This window comes from Rhamphochromis sp. 'chilingali', assembly GCF_963969265.1.
Source record: "Rhamphochromis sp. 'chilingali' genome assembly, chromosome: 10".
NCBI lineage: Eukaryota > Metazoa > Chordata > Actinopteri > Cichliformes > Cichlidae > Rhamphochromis > Rhamphochromis sp. 'chilingali'.
In genome coordinates, this window is record NC_137937.1 from 14991753 (window position 1) to 15011070 (window position 19318).

The 19318-nt window shown below is 43.2% G+C and overlaps 1 protein-coding gene across 2 annotated transcripts in view; it reads right to left on the reverse strand.

Annotated features, from left to right (window-relative positions):
* tcf7l1b (transcription factor 7 like 1b) overlaps nt 1-14910 on the reverse strand; it is a 30745-nt gene extending 15835 nt beyond the window's left edge. Inside the window, exons 1-3 of one of the 2 annotated variants that reach the window (XM_080894997.1) lie at nt 13917-14910; nt 13717-13789; nt 13472-13599 (exon numbers count right to left, since the gene is read on the reverse strand). In XM_080894997.1, the coding sequence (XP_080751123.1) occupies nt 13472-13599; nt 13717-13789; nt 13917-14102 (387 nt within the window). In that variant the 5' untranslated portion in view covers nt 14103-14910. The remainder of the gene's footprint in view (nt 1-13471; nt 13600-13716; nt 13790-13916) is intronic. The other variant, XM_080894998.1, reaches the window with a different exon arrangement.
* Between the last annotated feature and the right edge of the window lie 4408 nt (nt 14911-19318).

Below are 19318 nucleotides of genomic sequence, written 5' to 3' on the forward strand. Positions count from 1 at the left end.
AACAGTCCCTCCCAGGTTTTCTCTGCTGATATCACCTGCTCCACGCGGGGCTATTGACACCTAAACCTGATCTATGCATGAAACACAATTAAAGACTTTAAGGCACAAAGGAAAGTGTGATAGGTAGCACCCGCCTTTGTCTCAGAGTTTGCATTAAGCGCCATTGTTTGTCGACATTAAGGACAATTACGCAGACAATTGTTAAGCAAACCTTGGAAGTCATTGTGCTAATTAGCGTGTAATTGATGGGGAAATGACAAGCGGCTCAGCTGGTAATACCCGCAATACCGTCTGCGAATGAGGCTACTGCCTGCACTGAATGTGGACTTTTCAACTGGTCCACTATGAGGTAAGTATGCATTAGTAGCGGTGGTAGGGAGGTTGTTAATTAGAGGAAGATTAAAAAAAACCTAGTTTGGTGAGAGTGTAAGTTATGGTGATATTTCTATTGCAGAATACATGGAGTATAAATACAGTTACATTAGGCACCCATAAAAAACTTTTGGGGTTGAAGCCTGTCGTCTTGGTTTATACTACATTAACTGTGAGAAGCCCGTGTTGCTGCACTGGAAATAGCATGCTGCTAATGGCTACCACATTTGAAGTGTCCATTAGCCCACAGAGGAATGAAGTTAAGTGACTATGACAGGGGCACTCCCTCAGTTTGCCAGGCTTCTATTGTGACCCGGTTGGTCGTCCTGCACTCTTATTCACAGCCAGTAGAAAAACTGGGTCAAAGGTCAGACATCCAGAGTGCTGTGGTTTCTATGACGACGTGGCCTATTAAGGCCAGGCTCATTGGCCTCTTAACATGCTCTTGTACACAAAAGAACTATTAGTGCAAAAAAAGGGGAGCGAGAAGCGATGAAGGGAGGCAGCGCCGGGGAGGTCCTGACAGCGCAGCGTCAAGCTTCTTCCGACATTTCCAAGACGGTTCGTGCAGGATACGCACTGTATGTCAGACGTACGCAGCGATGACGTGCTCTTCCGAAAACAGGCAAGATACGTGGGTTTGCGCTTTTCTCAAAAGGTCTCAGCTTTAAATTACTCAATGAGCGATGCCGTCATATGACTACCTCATGTGTATTCTGCACAAGGCCAAACTCACCAGCAAACCGGGTTTATTTGAAAAGTCCTTGGAGTGAATTTGTTTCAGTAATAAAACAGCATTAACAGAATACAAGGCCAAGACAAACCCCCATAAAAAGCTTCTTTAACATTCTGTCTCAGTGAGTGAGCTGCAACTTAAGCAGGCGTTTGCATTTTTGCAACTCAAGCAATTATTTGTTTCATGAGGCTACTCTTTTTTTTTTTTTGTCTTCCTTGAGCATGACATGGTCCTGAGTTATTACTTCCTGCATCTAGAGTGTAACCAACGTTAACTGCAATGTGTGTGTTAGAATGAAGCCGCCATTGTTCTCCTCCTTGGATTTCAGCTAATTTTAATCAGCCGTTTAAAGCTAAAGTGAGGGTACAGTCAGGAATAAGTGAGTAATTTTGTTACAGAGCACAACAGCAGGTCACATAAAAACTCACTGTGTAATTAGACGCAGGAGAAAATAATTATACATCTGGTAAGAGCAAGGCCATCTCATAAAGACAGAGAGTAGGGTGCAAAGCTATTCAAAGTTAATTATGTGAAGTCAGTTATGTGGTTTTCTGCACCTTTGGAGATCTGCTTTCGATTGTCACAAACGGCTCCCTGCTAATGTCACAATGATCCGATGTCAAGACAGGCTAGCCCTCTAATGTTCAAGATATGCTTTCTGCTCAACGACCCGCGGCATTGTTTGTCCAGTCGCGCAGGAACGCAACGTTTTTATTGTTTGGGGAGTAGCCTCGTTTCATTGAAATTCACAGCTGTAAACGTCTGTATAATTAACTCCAGAACACGACGTGGTTACCAGCAGTCGGCTGGTTGTTTACAGTAAAGCTCGACTTAGAAATCAAATCTAGGTGTGTGTGTGTGTGTCAACACTACGCCAATGACACACAAGTGAGACCTGAATTTTTCATTTATGACCAAACACAAATTGACCGGAGACAGCGTGGGTTACCAATATAATGCTGCGTTTTCTTGCCAAGGCGTTTAGGAGGCAATAATAAGTTCTGCATGCACCCCCACCCACTCGCGCTGAACGGGGCAAATACCACAGCGTGGTAATCACTCCCAAATACACAGGGAAGACATAAAAATAACCCCTCTCTTCTTTTTCCAGAAATTGCAAATAAATATTTACCCCCAGCCTCCGAGAGTAAACACACGTACGTCTAAAAGTGCACCTTTTTTTTCTCACTGACAGAGCACAATTGTTTTTCTCTCTCTTTTTTTTTAACTTCCCAAGAGTAGCTGACAGGGCTAGAGGAGAGGCAGCAAAGCGTCGTGAAGGGGGGCAGTCAGTTTTGAAAAACTGAGGTGGGCATAAGTGGGTGTAGTGGAGAAGGCAAGCGAGAGAGAGCGAGGGAGAGAAGGAGGGAAAAAAAAGAGCCTAAATTAAACACATTTGTTTCTGCTCTCACATACCACAAGTCTTATGAAAACAGAGGGCTGATTGTGTTCACTCTGCAAGTCCTACCCCCCTCCCCTCTGTCTCTTCACCACCACCCAGCTCCACTCCCCCAACCCCTGTCCTGAGCAGCAGCAGCCCCTAACCACCCCCCCAAACACACACACACACACACACACACACACACACACACACACACACACACACACACACACACACACACACACACACACAGCTGCCTGCAGATGCCTCCTGTGTTTGCTCTCTTGAGTGCTAAAGCGCAAATCTCCAGGCCCCGCAGACTTCTGGGCCCTGCCTCATCTCAGTTTTTACTACCTGACATCCCTATCACCCCACTGCAAACTCCACTCCCTCCACTCTCCTCCGGCTCTCTCCTACTCACACACACACACACACACACACACACACACACACACACACACACACACACACACACACACACACACACACACACGTTCAAATGCCACAGGTATGTTTCAGCCACAGTCAGTCCTTAAACACAGGGGACTCAGAGAGGGACTGAGGCCATATAATTTAAGGTGGCAAAGCTGTGGAATCAGTCGCTTTGACGTGGAATCAATTCATTTCCATCTATATGTCGCTGTTTTTAAGCTCTAACAGTCATGCAAACTATATTCAAAAATCATTTGGCACAAAAGAAAGAAATTTGCTACATGTGCTACAATGTAGCTTTTGAATCGAACAGTAAAAGCAATCTCAAACCTCCACAATGTGTGACACAGCACAAAATTGCCATGACATTCCCCGGGATTAGTTATGCGTACTGTCAGCAGACTGCAGGGAGGTCTGGAAGACTGCCAGCGGGGTTTTTTTTGTTTTTTTTAATACCTGAAACATTTGTAGAAGTCATTTCCTTACAGTCTGCAAGCTTCATTTTCATCGTGCTGATATTGAGTGCTAAATCACGATTTAGCAATAGGCTTGTCTATAACTTTGTCCCCATGCAGGGCTCTTCTTACATCTCTGAAACTCTGAAAAGCTTGAAACCCGTCAGACAAAACCTACACGTTCACGGTGTAAAGAAAAGCCTATAGAGGAATCACAAGGCAGGATGGGTCATTAGGTCCTTTACCTCTTCAAGGTTCACCAGGTCTCTTGAAAGCAAAACAATGAAGCAGGAACATGAGCAGAGAACCAATATCAGTTTATTTTAATATTGACTAAATCACTTTTTACATATTTTGGGAAAACATGTCCAGTTTTGAGCAACTAATATTAATTCATACAGGCTGTCACAACTTTTTGTAGAAAAAAAATCTTCATGGCATTAACCAGACCACTGAGACCTCGAGGCTGGACATGCTACTTAAAACAATACAGCTGCTGCTATCTTTCACTTTCAATGCAATCTAATGAGAGGGGCAAGGTGATTATGATCAGGGGCTGCTGTAAATATCAGATTCCCTGGGACAGGGTTGAGGAGAGGCCCCCTTACAATTACATAGTATTCAGGAATGCAGAGCATGAACCACGGTAACAGGGAGCTGAAGACAAAAACGCTCACATCCCATTCTGAACGTTTAGCTCACACCATGCGACAGGGAAAAAAAGGGGGTTTTACAAACAGCCTTTAAAAAAGTAGGAAAGTTTATCTTTCATGGAGAACTGTTTCTGCGATACTGTGCCACAATGCAACAAGCTTCCACTCAATCCAAGCTGCACACTTCTGCAAACAATTAAATGTTAACCCAAGGACTGTAAGCTGCTCAGAGAGAGAGAGAGAGAGGGAGAGAATAGGAGGGGGTGACTGGAGAGAGAGAGAGAGGGGGGGGGGGTGCTTGTGCACAATTACAGCAGGGATTTATGGCCTGAGAAACAATTTATAAATCACAGCGCCTGAGCTAATGTGCTCCAGATTGTTCTCCATGCAGCTGCAATTTTGGTCTGCGTGAAACGGCATAATAAACCTGGCTGGAGGACATGTTTGGGTGGTGGCGGTGGTGGGGCAGGGAGAAAAGTTGAGATTGTGGGTGGAGGCTGAAAGTTTTGAGGTGTTTTGAACAAAGAAACTGAGAAGGTTTTTTTTATTATTATTATTATTAATATTATTTGAGGCCGGGTGAGATTGTGCTGAGGTGTGATTCTTAATTGAGAAAGGCTAAGAAGGTCTTAACAGAAATGTTCAAATTATGCAAATAATCCCAGTTAAAGATTGGTGGGAGGTTTGGGGGGTAATAATGGACAAAACAGGAAAAGCAGTGAAACTTCACAACAAGCGCAGTAACATTGCAGTGAATGGTTTTCCACTCACTGCAAAAACCGTGAAAGGCACTCTTTTAATTACACTTCTGACATGAGTCGAAAATCATTCGGGTAATGAAAAGGAAAGACAAATGCTGCAAACTGATTCCTTCATTGTGGCTGCTGGGCTGATGTAGAGGAGGGGATCGGATATGCCGAGGGGAAGCCTGAGCTTTCGCGGCCACTCAGCCAACTGGCCCTGAACCTTGACCTCTAACCCTTCACCCAGGGGGGCAAACAAAGCTCTGAGTGACATCTGAAACTAGACACTCTGTGGGGAGAGAGTGTCTGGACAGGACTCAAATAACCCCATTAACTCTGCAGAAAAGATTTATGGCTATTTATTCTCCATCTGCAAATTTCGAAAGCTGAAGAGTCACACAGATCTGTCAAAAATAATTGAGCGATTAAGAGGTGCGCAGCGAGTTTTATCCCGTTTACTTGCCAATATCTCCATCTTGCATGAGGATAGGCAAAAATGCGCCATAATTAACAACTCTGAGTGGAGCTGTGATTAGCAGTGGTACACACATATGCCAACAGTTAGTCTGCAGCAAAATAAATTCTGCTTAATATGAACAGCATGAGTCCGTCTTCAGGCAGTTTTAAAGAGAGTCACTGATGCATATTCACCCGCACCTCTGATGGATTTCTGTACAATGGATTACGTAAACAACTCTGGCATTGGTTTACTGTAAACAAAAACAGAGGGAAAAGTTGATGGTAAATGTGCTGCGGTGAATGCGATCGCTCCGTCGCCAGAATGCTGAAAGCCACTGTAGTATTTAAATCAGGCAAGGAGGGAGGAAGACTGGGCCAAGCATTCTGTAGCTCAGCTGTGAGGCTCTAAGCCGTTGCCCTAGGGTCTTTGTCCTGCCTTTCAGGGCAAGTCTGAGGTAGTCAAAGACCCTATTCATGACCGGCGCTCCCCCTGCCAACACACCCATACAGCCCCAGTCAAGTCAGCCGAGAGCTATAGAGCCTTCCCATTTCACACGAGAATCAGACCTGCCCCTAAAGCCTGCTTCAGGGATTTCCAATAGCCAGCTCCTCTAACCCATGTACAAATCAAACAAAAGGGCTCCTTGGCCTATTCCATGTCATATAGGCTTGATTAGATCTTTTTTTTTTTCTAATGTAGCTACTCTACATTTGAAGCAAATAAGTCAGTCAAATATGTAGGGAATTGTTCCGATGGAGATCCTGACCCTACCCCACATCCATGATTATCATCTGATACAAGATCAACCTCATGCCAACACTTACTTCTTTAAAGAAGCACCCAAGCTGAGTATATCAAATGATAAACTCTCAACACAAAGCAACCTAATCATGCTGATTATCTGAGGGCAGGCGTTAGGGGAATCCCGCTATCTGTAAAGAGTGTCTTATGTCTGCTGAGCACAAGGCCCTCAATCACATCCCTTACTCATAACTAATCAAGAACATTACCTCATAATTTTAAATTGAGCAGATAAGGTCAGGGAAGAGGGATATCCTGTGGCTGAGAGCGATGCAAACAGCTCAGGCCATCAGACGCTTCTGCTGCTCCTGCTGTTTATTCTAACAGGATCCACAAGTCTGGACCGAGATAAGGAGGCTACACATTTTCGATGACTTGTGCCTTTGCTCGGCTTTAATCTAATTTGCTGCTCCGCAGAACATTGTGACTTCTTAACAAGTACAATTGGTTTATGAGGCTAACGGGGAAAGAGAGGGGCACCCAAAGGTTAAGTTAATACCAATATCAGGACAGGCAGCCTGATCTCATGGGAAAAGTGTCAATGTGTGATATTTAACAAACAAATTCAAATTCAAATTCAAACTTTATGGGGTTTCCTGGTTGTTGTTTTTTAGATATCTAAGATCGGCGTGCTCTCATGAACATTTTATAAACTTCACTTAAAAAACACTGTTGCAATAAAGTGGTAATGCATAAATTCTTTTACAAGTACTGTTGCAGACAGTTTTTAATGGTAAAATGTAAACCACTAAAGCTTACACGGACACGTTCCAATAATGGCTTAAACAACAGAGTGAAATAATGCTTCTGTGACATACATTTACCCCAGGCTAATATGCGTGTGTCTAAATAAATGTATTAAACACGTGACACTAGCTCTCCGTCTTTATTTATACAGTTACATATACGATCCATTACTTACGAGCTACCAGAGCTAAATTCAGTTTGCAGATGGCGCGTCAGTCTTATCGGTTACAGCGATGGCTCTATAGTCAAGCGCGTGCAAGTTTTGGTCTATTTCAATACAACAACGTGCAAGAAATCATCATGCGGCAACTTAAAATGCGTGACAAAGTGAGAGATGCATTTGCTTTATGGGTAAAGTGAAAATCTGCACGGGTTAAAGCAACTCTTAAAATGTCAGTGCGGAACAGGTCACGGGTTGTGTACGGGTGCAACGTGCGGATGTGTGACATGTATCTGTCAGTGGGCTACGAGCTCCAACAGCACTCCTAAACCTGCTCCACCATTTAACTCGGTGGGAAGCGGCATTGCTGATTTATAACCTCAACCAGAAGAACAGCTGCTCTGCTTGCAGTCAACTAACCTCATTCTGGAAGGATGTCCATCCACTTCTTAATTTAGTATGACACTACAGCCTCACTGGTACAACGCATACGCATGCCTTTATTGGGCCGCACAGAGCACTTCCGTGCCCAGCATATGAACCGAAGCGAGGCCTGGTGTAAATCTCAGTAGTACTGATGCTACATGCACATGATCTGATATCCTCCTGCTGTTGTTGACTGGGTTGTGACTGTAAGGTAATGGTAAGGCATTGTGGTCTACGAAGAAGAAGCTGTGCTCTGTGGGAGACAGAATCCCTCAGATAAGTGAGTGCCTCAAGGTCTGGAAGGCAGCCCACCACAGGATAACAGGCAAAGGAATAGCAGCACCCGTATCTGCCCCAGTTTATGCTTCTACCACCACATCTCATCAACAATCTCTCCTCATGCCTGCTCCCTCTCCCTCTGCTGCTGCCTGCAGTGCTTAAACTGAAAACAGCTGCTTGGAATACCAGACTGATGAAACCCTGTTTAGAGCTTTTTTTTTTGTATTCCTGCTGTACAATCACATTTTACTAGCGAGGAGTTTAAGGTACAATTATAGAGGGAAAACATTTCTTTATGCGACCTAAACAGTAGTGGTTATGGGTATGCATGGGCATACAAACACTTATATAAAGAAACAGTCACTCTACCCTAATCTACCAGTTAGACTGCTGTGGTAGGGATCATTATGATTTTATCTGCAGTTTTCACTGAGAAGCAGTGTACTGGAGGTGAAAAGACTAGTTAACCGATAAGACTAATTTAACCAATCCAGACAAAAAAATCACAAGTTCATCTCCTTTCTTTGTCGTATTACACAAGCGATTACACAGTTAATCCACCTTCATTCAACTGGCTGGATCATAAACATAATTATGGTTAGATGCAGGCATAATTAAGGCCCGACCGATATATCATCCGACATTTGTCTAGCACAGGTAATTTAGTCATTTAAAAATGGTATCCGACAGAGTTGCTCCGACTCCAACTCTGACAAACTGTATTAAGAATAAAACTCCTTCTCCGTTTCTATGAGGACAGAGACACGCACACGATTCTTGCGAGCTTTAATTTGCACTAAGAACAGCTTTTTTTAATATGTAACAGTTTAACCAAAAAAATGAGTGACAAAGAACGCAAGCTTTGGTTTTCCATTGCTTCTAACTAAACTATATTTGAGTCTCACAATAGATTCATGATGCAGAGATTATCCGCTAAGCATTGCAATTGTTTGAGCGCAAAGTAAGGACATGTGTAGACATGACTCTCTATTTGTTCACCGGAACGCCTATCGCCTATATTTAACTCTTCAACAAGAGTTTTGTGTTCCGAGACTAGAACAGCGGAGACATCGGCGTGCGCTCCGAAGCGCTAGACGTGTTCACCTGTTTGGCCAAATGTATCTCGACTTAAACACAAGTTCTCCCATTTTTTGTTTGGTCTTTTTAAAGGAGAAAAAGCAGTGTACCAAACTGAGCAGCAGTTCTGGCCAAACGCAGCAAACGAGAAAAACACATAAATTGATTTTTAAAAAAAAAAAAAACACTCGCACACATATTCATCTTGGCACATCAAAGGGATTCATTGATGTCACTGAACATGGGGAGTCTGCGGCTGGAGAGGGGAGATGTTGGTTATCCTTTCCTCAAAGGGTGCTGAGATGCTCCTGATGGGCCCCGCGCTCGAGAAGCCAGAGAACGCTATAAACAGAATTTCTAATGTCAGGCGGGCGAGTGGGTGGGTTAGGTAGTGAACCAGCAGGCTATGGGGTAGCGGGAGGAATTGACGCCAGCTCATGCTTTCCACAGAGATTAGAGAGAGAAGGATAGAGACCAGGACTGACACCATTTCACACAGTTGTGTGTGAGGGATGGTAGGAAGAAAGCATCCGTGGGCTGAAAATCAAATGCCAGATGCATGCATCCCCCCCCCAAAAAAAAAAGATTTGCATGTGACACTGCTGGAGATGGTATAAAGTTATAACATCTACTGATTTGTTGGTTAGTTTCTGTGTAAATTGGAACATTTGCAACATATTATTAGCTGCACTGGTTTGTGTTGCACTAATTAGAACTGACCTTGATTACCCCTGTGCAATATAAAAGCTAATTGCTGAGAAATACAGCCGTGAAATATGTACCAATTCACACATTATGTGGAAACTGAGAATGTAAACATCTCTCCCCTTCTTCTGCAACTAAATCATGATTGTTTTTCAATTCCTTTAAGTCCGAGCAGAGGGTTCATTATCAAAATGACTCCAGGCGAGAGCTCCCAGCCAGTGATGGCATTTCTGCGGGCGATCGAGATCTCCTTCTAATTGGATAGTGCCACCAAATTGATGTAGATGTGTTTGCCTTTGAAGGGAAAAAAATCCTTTAAAAACTATAAACCTAGTCAAAAATGTTAGCTGTGTTGACACAGCGCTTGGGTATAAAAATATTTGCACGCCAACATTCAGGAATACAACACTGAGCGTTGTGAGAATGTGAGCGCCCCGTACACTGTTCCCTCTGTTGCAAAATATCCACACAGCATCACCTGAACGCCCCCACTCCCCCAACCCTCCTGACGCTCACAGGCTCTGCACAGACAAACGTGCAGCACGCATGGTTGCATGTTTGCTCATTCACACACACACACATGCAGCAAGGTGAGTGAAATGCCAAGTGAGCCACCTGATGAAAAGACATCTCCACACAAACAGGCTTTGCTTATGCAGGGAGAGGCCCTTTTATTCAGCGGGACAATGTCTGTGTTGACTTTTCTTTGTCTGCACATTTTAAGCACCAAAAGCACCAGAAAGAATTGAGGGGGGGTGGCGGTGGTGGTGAGAGCCAATGCGGCATGCAATCGTAGCCACTGACATGTCCAGACTTATACAAGCTCTCCATTCATATCTCGATCTCAAACCATTTTCTATTCAACAATCATGCTCGGGAGTTCGAGTGTCCCACCGTGTATTTGATGAAGATATGTTTGAGCGGCTAACCTCGCTCACACTCTCTCGCCACCTCTCACACACAAGAGGCATTTCGCTCGTCGGCGAGGATGATGGTGATGTAGTGGCCGAGTTATCTAAAAGTGCTGATGAAGGCAACAAGGGGCGGTGGCGTGGAGCGGAGTGCGTGTTTCGCCAAGTTAAATCTGACAGTCTTCGATCACAATGCAAATCAGTGAATTGGCAAACATTTAGCTGGATTTGTGCTGATAACTTTGATAAAGAGGGGTAAAAAAACAAAACAAAAATTTAAAAAAACAAATGCTCCGGTCCTGCGCCCCACAGCAGGCAGAGGTCTGGTGGAACATCTCTGCAAACATAAAACCTCCTCCTCAGCTCTCAGTGGATTACAGCGGAATGTCAGCTCAGAGCAGGCTTTAAATCAGTTATGCTTGGCCCTCAGGGGAACTCTGTGCTGATCCCATGTAGGCCTGTCTCTCATTGCTCATGATAGGGTTGCCACATCCCAATTTTTATTTTTTTTTTAAGTTAGGGGCTCAAAACCTTCAAGACTGCAGAGTAAAATTACTGCATGACAACTCTTGAGCAACACCTCACGTCTATTATATGCACTGAATGCACATGCAGCATTACTACACAAAAGCAGCTGGTTGGGAGAGCACAAGTAGGAGTTATAAATATTTTCATGCAAATGTGAAAATGAATGTCTTGCATACATACAAAACTAAAAAAAAAAAACATTTACATTACGCTCAAAGGTATCAAGCTGCCTAGTCTGCACCAGGAAATGGAAACGGTGGATTTTGTTGCCTGGCACTAATCACACGATCTGTGTGAGAGACGCAACTTTAATGCGTCTCATGCAGCACAAGTACAACCGCGTACTGCTGGGCGCTTGTAAAACAAATGTGGCAGTTCCAGCAGCAGGGCGTTCCAAGCTGCACAAGATCATAAAAGTATTTGCGGGCACCAGGATGGTTTTTATGTCAAGACGGGAGAGGTGACAAAACAAATTCATTTGCCCTGTAGGAAGAAATTTAATCTCACTAGCCTATCTGCATATTCCACAGAATGATTATTCGTGATAAGCTTTACTGCAGAGCTCATCATGTGTGTAAAATGTGTGATAAATATTATTCTGTAAACCTATCTGCACTAAACTTGATCCACAGGTGTAAATAAATCAGACTCTCGCGATGAGAGGTGAAAAAAAAAGAAAAATGTTGAGCCTTTCCCCAATCACATTCACGACATTTAAGCCACGAAGCCAGTCCAAAGCCCAGTACAATATGGAGACCTTAAGACGACCGCTAAGTATGCCAGCTATTGTCTGCCTGCTTGTTTTCTGCCACAGTGATGATTGACACAGTCAGCCCACTTTGTCCTATTGACCCCATTCTTTTTTTTTCTTCAAATATAGAGGATTATACCTCAGAATTTAAAATCCCCTGTAATTATTTGTTACTTTGCCACAAGCAATAAGCTGTATTAATTTTCCGCTCTTGTTTTCCTAGAGAAAATACCAGGAAGAGCGAGGCATTCATACCAGACACGCATGACAAAACAAAGCAAGGGACGAGATAACAGAGTTGAAGCCGTTAGGTTTGTTTCTTAATTACACCAAATACATCTACCACAGTTTCCTTTGGGGGGAATAAACGTATTCTAATGCACTTCTATTCGAGCACGTTTATCTCTTGGGTTGTGACGTCACTCCTCGGAAAGTCTGGTGGCCAAAACCAACAACATAGACAAACTACAAGATAGCGTGCATCACATGGAGTGAGGAGAGTAGCCATTTAGTTAATGAGCCCCAATGGAGACCTCCAATGAAGCCATCAAGACTGCTCAGAATAACAATGGTCAACTAACGCCTTTCTAATTGAATGGAAGGTACAGGGAGGCAAGGGGAGTGGGCAAGGAACAGTGAAAAGGATAAAGGGGGAGGGAAGGGGGGCTGGGTCTTTTCAGTCAGATGCCTGCCAGGCCTTAACGAAAGTACTTGTTTTGTTTTTTTTTTCCTTTTTTTGGGGTGGGGGGTGACATGGCTTGGGGGATGGACAATCTCAAGAAAAACAGAGCTCACAAGCAGAGATTATTTCAAGGAAGTTTGTGCAGCACCAATTACATTGCATTTAACAGTCTCCCGATTCCAAATATTAAACTACCTAAAATGTGTGTCTGTTTGACCTTAAGTGTCCACAGCATTACTAACTGGCTACCCACTGCTGTGTGAAAATGTCATGTTTGAAGCCAAGCACTGCAAAAAAAGAAAAATTGCAACAACAACAAAAAAGCAGCAACCAAACCAATAATCAGTATTAAACACTATAAAATGTTTACAACTTCACAAGCTGGGAATGCCTCAATGCAACAGGTTAAATGACACACTCCAAACTCTGCATCAGCAACACTTGCTTAAGACTGTCAACCTTATCTGGACATTTAAAGTCTCTGGACAGCGTCTGTCGGGGGACACAGTGCAGTGAAATGCCTCCCGTGTGTGTCAGAGTGAGGTATTACATTGTTGTTACTGTAGGATATGACCTGACCAACAGCCTTTTCCCCCCTTTTGCAGAGTAGCTTTTAATATGCAGGCCAACAGAAGAAGTTAGCCTGCCTATCAAAAGAAATGCCACTGAAGCTAAAAACATTAGAAAGAAATGTGGTGCAAGTAAAAACAACACGAGAATATCTTGCGATTCTAAAATGGCATTTTAGCCTCTGCACTGCAAAATACAAGTCCCTGGAATAACAGCACTTTAGATAACATCAGCTTTAGTAAGGCGAGGCCACTATTAAGTATATAATGAAGACCCAGTGTGAAGCTGCAGCACAGTTTTTGTAAGGGACTGTCAAAGTTGCTCCTTATTTTCAAAAAGACTGAGCAACGTGTCTGAGGTTTCCATCTGAATAAGAAGTTCTCATATGCGAGCCTTTGCGAGGGGTGGGTGGTAGGGAGAATTTTATATCCCCAAAAAGAACAAAGAAGTAGTTAGTACTCCTTGAGAGGCCACTCGGAGGGAATATGGCGGTCTGAGTTGTGCACAAGGAACTTTTACGCACGGCCAAAGTTTTTTGCAGAGTAAGAGGGAACAAAGAAAAGAGAGCAAGGGGAGGGAAACACATCCGCAGAGACACTTACTGTTCTTGCACTGGGAGACAGCGAACCATTAGAAAGGTATGGATTGGTGAGGTCTGGGATCATGAGAAACGGGTAGCCAGGATAGTGTGGACTCTTAAAAAAGCCACCATCTTGCTGTCTTCTCAGTGCTGCAGGGATAAAGAAAATGGTTAAGCAAGACACAACAATTACCAGTTGCACTATGCAAAAGACCCAGAGTTCCTTTTTATTATTATCATCATTATTATTATTACTGTTATCATTACCTTCGCTGAAGTAGTCTCTTGTTTTCTCATAACTTTCTGAGTCGGGTCTGGTTTGGGGGCGCCTCTCTGCTTGCTACAACGGACATTAGACACAGACGGAGGAGGAGGGGGGAAACTAGTGAAACTTTCAGCGCTATTAAATCCCATTTCTTTTAATGCTGAGCCCCGCGGAGAGCACTTAAAATGTGCTCTGCACTTACCTCCGAGTCTGATGAGCTGCTATTGTTTTCCGACTCGTTCACTAAGGAGGATTTCACATCATCCAAATCCCTTTCCGCTGACACATTTTCGGAGATCTTTTCCTCCTGCTCCCCTTCGTCTTTAAACGATATCATTTCATCGTTGGCCCCCAAATCGTCCCCACCACCTCCGTTTAACTGTGGCATTTTCGCAGACGAGTGGAGAGTATCAAGGAGGACGAAAAACAAACGCAACAATTGACCTTTTCTTCTTTCTTTTTCTTTCTTTATCTGATCAGCGTAGTCCAAGCGAACCACTGGAGCAGTAAACTACAAGAAAATGTTCATATTTTAAAACTCCTTTTTCATCCTCTGAACTTGATCCCGTGCGCCATGTCGAGCCTTGAGTTAATAATCCACAATTAAAAGTTTGCAACAGCGACAGAAAAAATCGATGAAAGCTTGGCGTCGGTGGCCGGATGCGCCGCAAACTTGGCAAAGTTTCGTCTCCTTCGCAGGTTGTGGACAACTTACGGTCCCTGTGTGTCTCTACTTTTTGTGCCGCTGAGGAATGGGACTTTCTTTCCTCCTACAAGAGTCCGGAGACCACATAAACTACAGCACGCGCGACAGCGAGGTTATTCAAGAACGAGCAACACGTCCGATTTCATCTCCTAATATCCATGCGTAAGAGAACTGCTCAAGTTTTTTTTTAAAAAGAAGAAAAAAATGAGGAAAGAAAAGGGGAAAAAAACAACAACGACACGGGCTGCAGTTTTCTCCACTTCGGACTCGCTTGCTTTCCCCGAGAACCGACAATTTGTTATGTGGGCCCCCAACGTAAACAAAGTTCATAACTAGAAAAAGAGAAATAACAAAAGACGTGCAAAAGTATAAAAAAAACAAAAGGTTCAGCTGGACGTGCTCGCCCTTTCCCTCCACATTGCTGCCGGGGAATGCGCTCTGAAAACTACTTGGTTGTTCAAGTGGAAGAAAAGCGCAAGCCCGTCCGTAGAGGAGGAGTTTGCGCTGAAAACCGACACTTCATTCACCGCCGTGTAGGCTACATCAGCTATTCTTAACCCTAAAGCCACCAATGCGCAGTCTCCATACAGACCATGAAGTGATGAGGGGGGGCATTTTAACTGGAGGGCTGCGTGACCACAAATAAATCACCACCCCAATATATTATTATTATTATTATTATTATTATTATTATTATTATTATTATTATTATTATTATAGACAAATTACGAGGTGGACTCGCTTTGTTTTAAACATGCGAATAAAGCACAAACAGCGCGTCACCCTAATCGCCTTTTAATAGTTTAAGTAAACACCAGCAGCAGTCTATTGTGTGACGCGACCAGATGATATTCCCAGTATTGTTCAGGTAAGCAGCAGAGACCACGCCGCCTCCATCAGGGAAGGAGGAAATAACAGGCCAGCTTTTAGTGACAAACTCGTAATTACACGCTTCTATTTAAATTGCACGTCTGCGCTGCCCTGAAACAATAAAGCGCAATAACACCCGGGATAAAGCACGGCCTATTACGGCACAGCTACCAGGCATGACAGTGAGGCAACAAGGCTCTGAACATCCAGGCCTCCTGTGACATGCCTGGCTCACTTCTCTCTCTCTCTCTCTCTCTCTCTCTCTCTCTCTCTCAAGCACATTGCCCCATTGTTGATTTGAGGAACAGGACTGGAGCCTGGTTTTGCAAGCTTTGGAAGAACAAGGGAAGTGGTTACATTTTTTTAAAAGATATGAAGTAACCTCCTCACAAATCTTAAACACGGGGATGAATTTTAAATCCACGACAAATGAAATGAGCTGAGTTTGTTTTGTTTTTCTCGCAAAGTATGGAGAGTTGCTAAAGTTATCCAGAGGTGCAACACACTTAGGAAAGTGGTTTCATTCTTCAGGAGCTTTTTCTTTCTTTATGCCTCACGTTATCTTGGCATTTCTTATTCCAAGTCCAGCGGACCTCAGACTTTTCCTGACTTCTGATGCAATTCGACATTCTTCGCTTGCTTGTGAAAAGCAGTCACTGATGTTGTTGACTGTGTGTCAGCAAGCTGAAGGCTGACTGACAATTCAGCAGTGTTGTCTCCACGGGCCTCATTAGATCCCCAGATTCCTACTGAGTGTTTGTGTATGTGCTTGTCAGTGTGTGTGTGTGTGTGTGTGTGTGTGTGTGTGTGTGTGTGTGTGTGTGTGTGTGTGTGTGTATTTGTATTCGGTTAAAAGCAACATATACTGTAGTTGCATACTGCACCTAGTGCACTTGCACACACACACACACACACACACACACACACACACACACACACACACACACACACACACACACACACACACACACACACACACACACACAGGTGAGTATTTGCCCTCAGGGCTACAGAGCCTTGCTTTTTTTTAAAGGGGTGGAAAATGTAGGAGGCTACAGTATGCAGAAAAAAAGTATGAGTGAATTTTCCAAATTGTGCTTCGGTTAGTTGATGATTTTGTTTATCCGAAGTCTGTTTCGCAGCCTTTTAATCACACCCTTTGTTTCTGGTGTGCATATCTCTATACCCCTTCTCAAAAAAAAAAAACCTAAAGTGGAGGAAAAATACAGATTTCTCCCCCTTAAAGATATTACGTGTCAAAGATGCAATAGACTATGCATGTCCCAGCAGGTGTAATTACAATAATTCAACACTTGTGCCCCATAGCCTTATGAATGATTAGTAAAGAAATCAAATATTAAAACAAGTCAACACAGAAAAATAATAATGACATGCATAAGCAGTTGCCCAACAGGAGTATCTCTTAAATAATGACAACCTTACACACACACACACACACACACACACACACACACACACACACACACACACACACACACACACAATAGTTGAAGCAAGCATGATAATAAAGCACACTCGGTCAAACTGTGGACAGCATCGAGTATATTTGCAAGATGATAAACGTCAGCTATCTTTAATATGTTTTGTGATAGTGCCAAGGCCTTCATGCTGATTTGTTCACCACTATCTCTCTTTTTGTTCTTTTCCTTTTTGCGAAATTCTAACAATCCAGCTTTGATAAAAATTAATTTCTTCACACCCTCAGCACCTGAAAGCAGATTTAATCTCTCTGACTTTAACCTACGGATCCCCGTTTCTCCGTACGACTGCCTCGTTGGAGCGGGATCGGTTTTAACTGAGAGCTGATGAGGGGTCAGGAGAGATGCGAACAGCCACAATCTTAGCCCGGGGGCAGATCAACTGGTGGCCAGAAAATTTATTCAGAGGGTGCTGTCCCTGCATCTGCCTTACTTTGAAGTTGCTCTCTCGACTCTGGCATGTCGTACGTGACTGCGTGTTCATTTTTTTTAACCCCCCCTCCCCACTCTCACTAAAGAGAGTGTGAAAAAGCCGAGAGGGAGCGGTAGTGTACACATGTATGCGCTTCTGTCAGAGTAGGCTTATACTTGTGGTAGTTCGTGTGCGTGTGTGTGTGTATTTGACAGACATGAGAGTGGAGAGAGGAAAGCAGGGGAGGCGGGAGAGAGATGGAGAGATGCTGTGTGCCAATCCATACTCGCGCTGGAGAATTCAAGGTCATTCTTTCATGTTTTGCCAACCATCGGTCAATCAGTTCCCAATCAAAGTGGTGCTTAATTCAGCAGTAATTCCCATCTCCTTATTACGTTTTTGTTTCACCACCACCACCGCACCCCCCTCACTGTTTCAGAGGTGCTAAAGCATTTCCCCTGTCTTCTATCTGATCTGCTGCAGTGTGTCCAACATGCCCTGCCAGGCCAAACCCGCGCTGTCAAGTTCTTTAATAATACCAGTTAAAGTGTGTGGAGGACATGTCAGATCACACAATGTGCTACCAGTGCTTCTATCTATCTCACTTCAGGAGATTTAGGGCTCATTTGATTGTCTCTGAAGCGTACCCAAGTCATGTTCTTCCATTAATCAGTTCAACCCTCCCCAATGTCTCCATCCATGTCTGTGTGTGTGTCTCTTACAGATTGAAACTGGAGCACAGAAAACTGTCCAACAGGAATCTGGAACAGTTATAATAGATGTGATGTTGTATCTTAATATTTGTGATTCCGAAATCCAAAGAAGATGCTTTGTTTACGCTGCGTAAAAACATGCCGCTGCCCATCTGCTGCCGAGCATTTTCACCCACGAAGAGAAAGCTTACAAATCACTCAGCGAGTGTCACTCACTCGAACCGCAGTGTGCAAAAATTAAGCATGCACCAACAGTTGCACATTGCAGAAGGATCAACAGACTTAAAAAAAAAAAAAAAAAAAAACACTAAGCACTTCAGGATTTTTTTCTCCTTTTTTTCAAAGGGCAGGATCCAAAAGCAGATGAACTTGCACAACTCTTTTGCATCACCACTATGCTATATTAGCTCACCTCCTCAGTCATCATGCTAAGTCTAGATGGGAGTGCCTCGTGCAATCATGGATCTCACAAAAATAACCTCATATCCGTTTTAATCCAGAGAAAGGTCCCCTTTCCAGGCTGGTATGGGCGTATATGGCATTTAAGACTGTGTGAGGATATGATTAGATGACAGTTTTTACTGCCTAAAGGGTGTAACTGAAACACTAAACTGTGCAGAGAGGGGAAAATAAAAGACTGTGTTGCAAAGTTTTATTCCTGCCCTTCTCCTTCTCTCTGGCGCTTTGTTGCATTTTTAGTATCCTTTTCAAGCAGAGTCCTGTTTTCAAGATGAGACAGAGTTTCCTGCCAAAAAAAAAGAAAAAAGAAAAAGCAATCAATCCTACCCTAATGAAACAACTGCTGACTCTGTTCATTTCTATATGATCGAGCTATAAAAGATGACGGCAATGAGGCGCAGGCCAAATTAACATATTTTTCTAGCAAAGATAATAAACGTGCGACTAAATTAACTTTATAATGAGATATTCTCAAGAAGTATAAAAGATGATCAGACTTTAAAAAACATCAAACATGTCCAAGTCCTCCAGCTGAGATTTACATGGTCGCTAAGAAGTGCTCGCTCGCACCTCTTGTCTGAAAATCCATGTTCATGTTTTTCTGTATTGTGGAGGATGCTTTTAAGGAGCATTATTTCTGAGAACTTCAAAGCCTGCCAAAAGCACTCTCCTTTTGGAGTGTGCAGCAGCTTGAAAATGTACTTATATTTTCCAAATGGACAGGAAGAGGCCCTCACTGGTATTGAGGTGATGCTAATGCAGTGTGGCTCTAGTTTTTTTTTCTTCTTTGCTTTTTTTTTAAGTGTAACACAAAAATATAGCCCCATATTTAAAATAATAATATTGTTTTACACGACTGATTATATATAAATTTTAACAGCTTGAAGACAGATACACATTTATGTATTTTTTGCTTAGTCTACACAAACGCATATACAACAATGC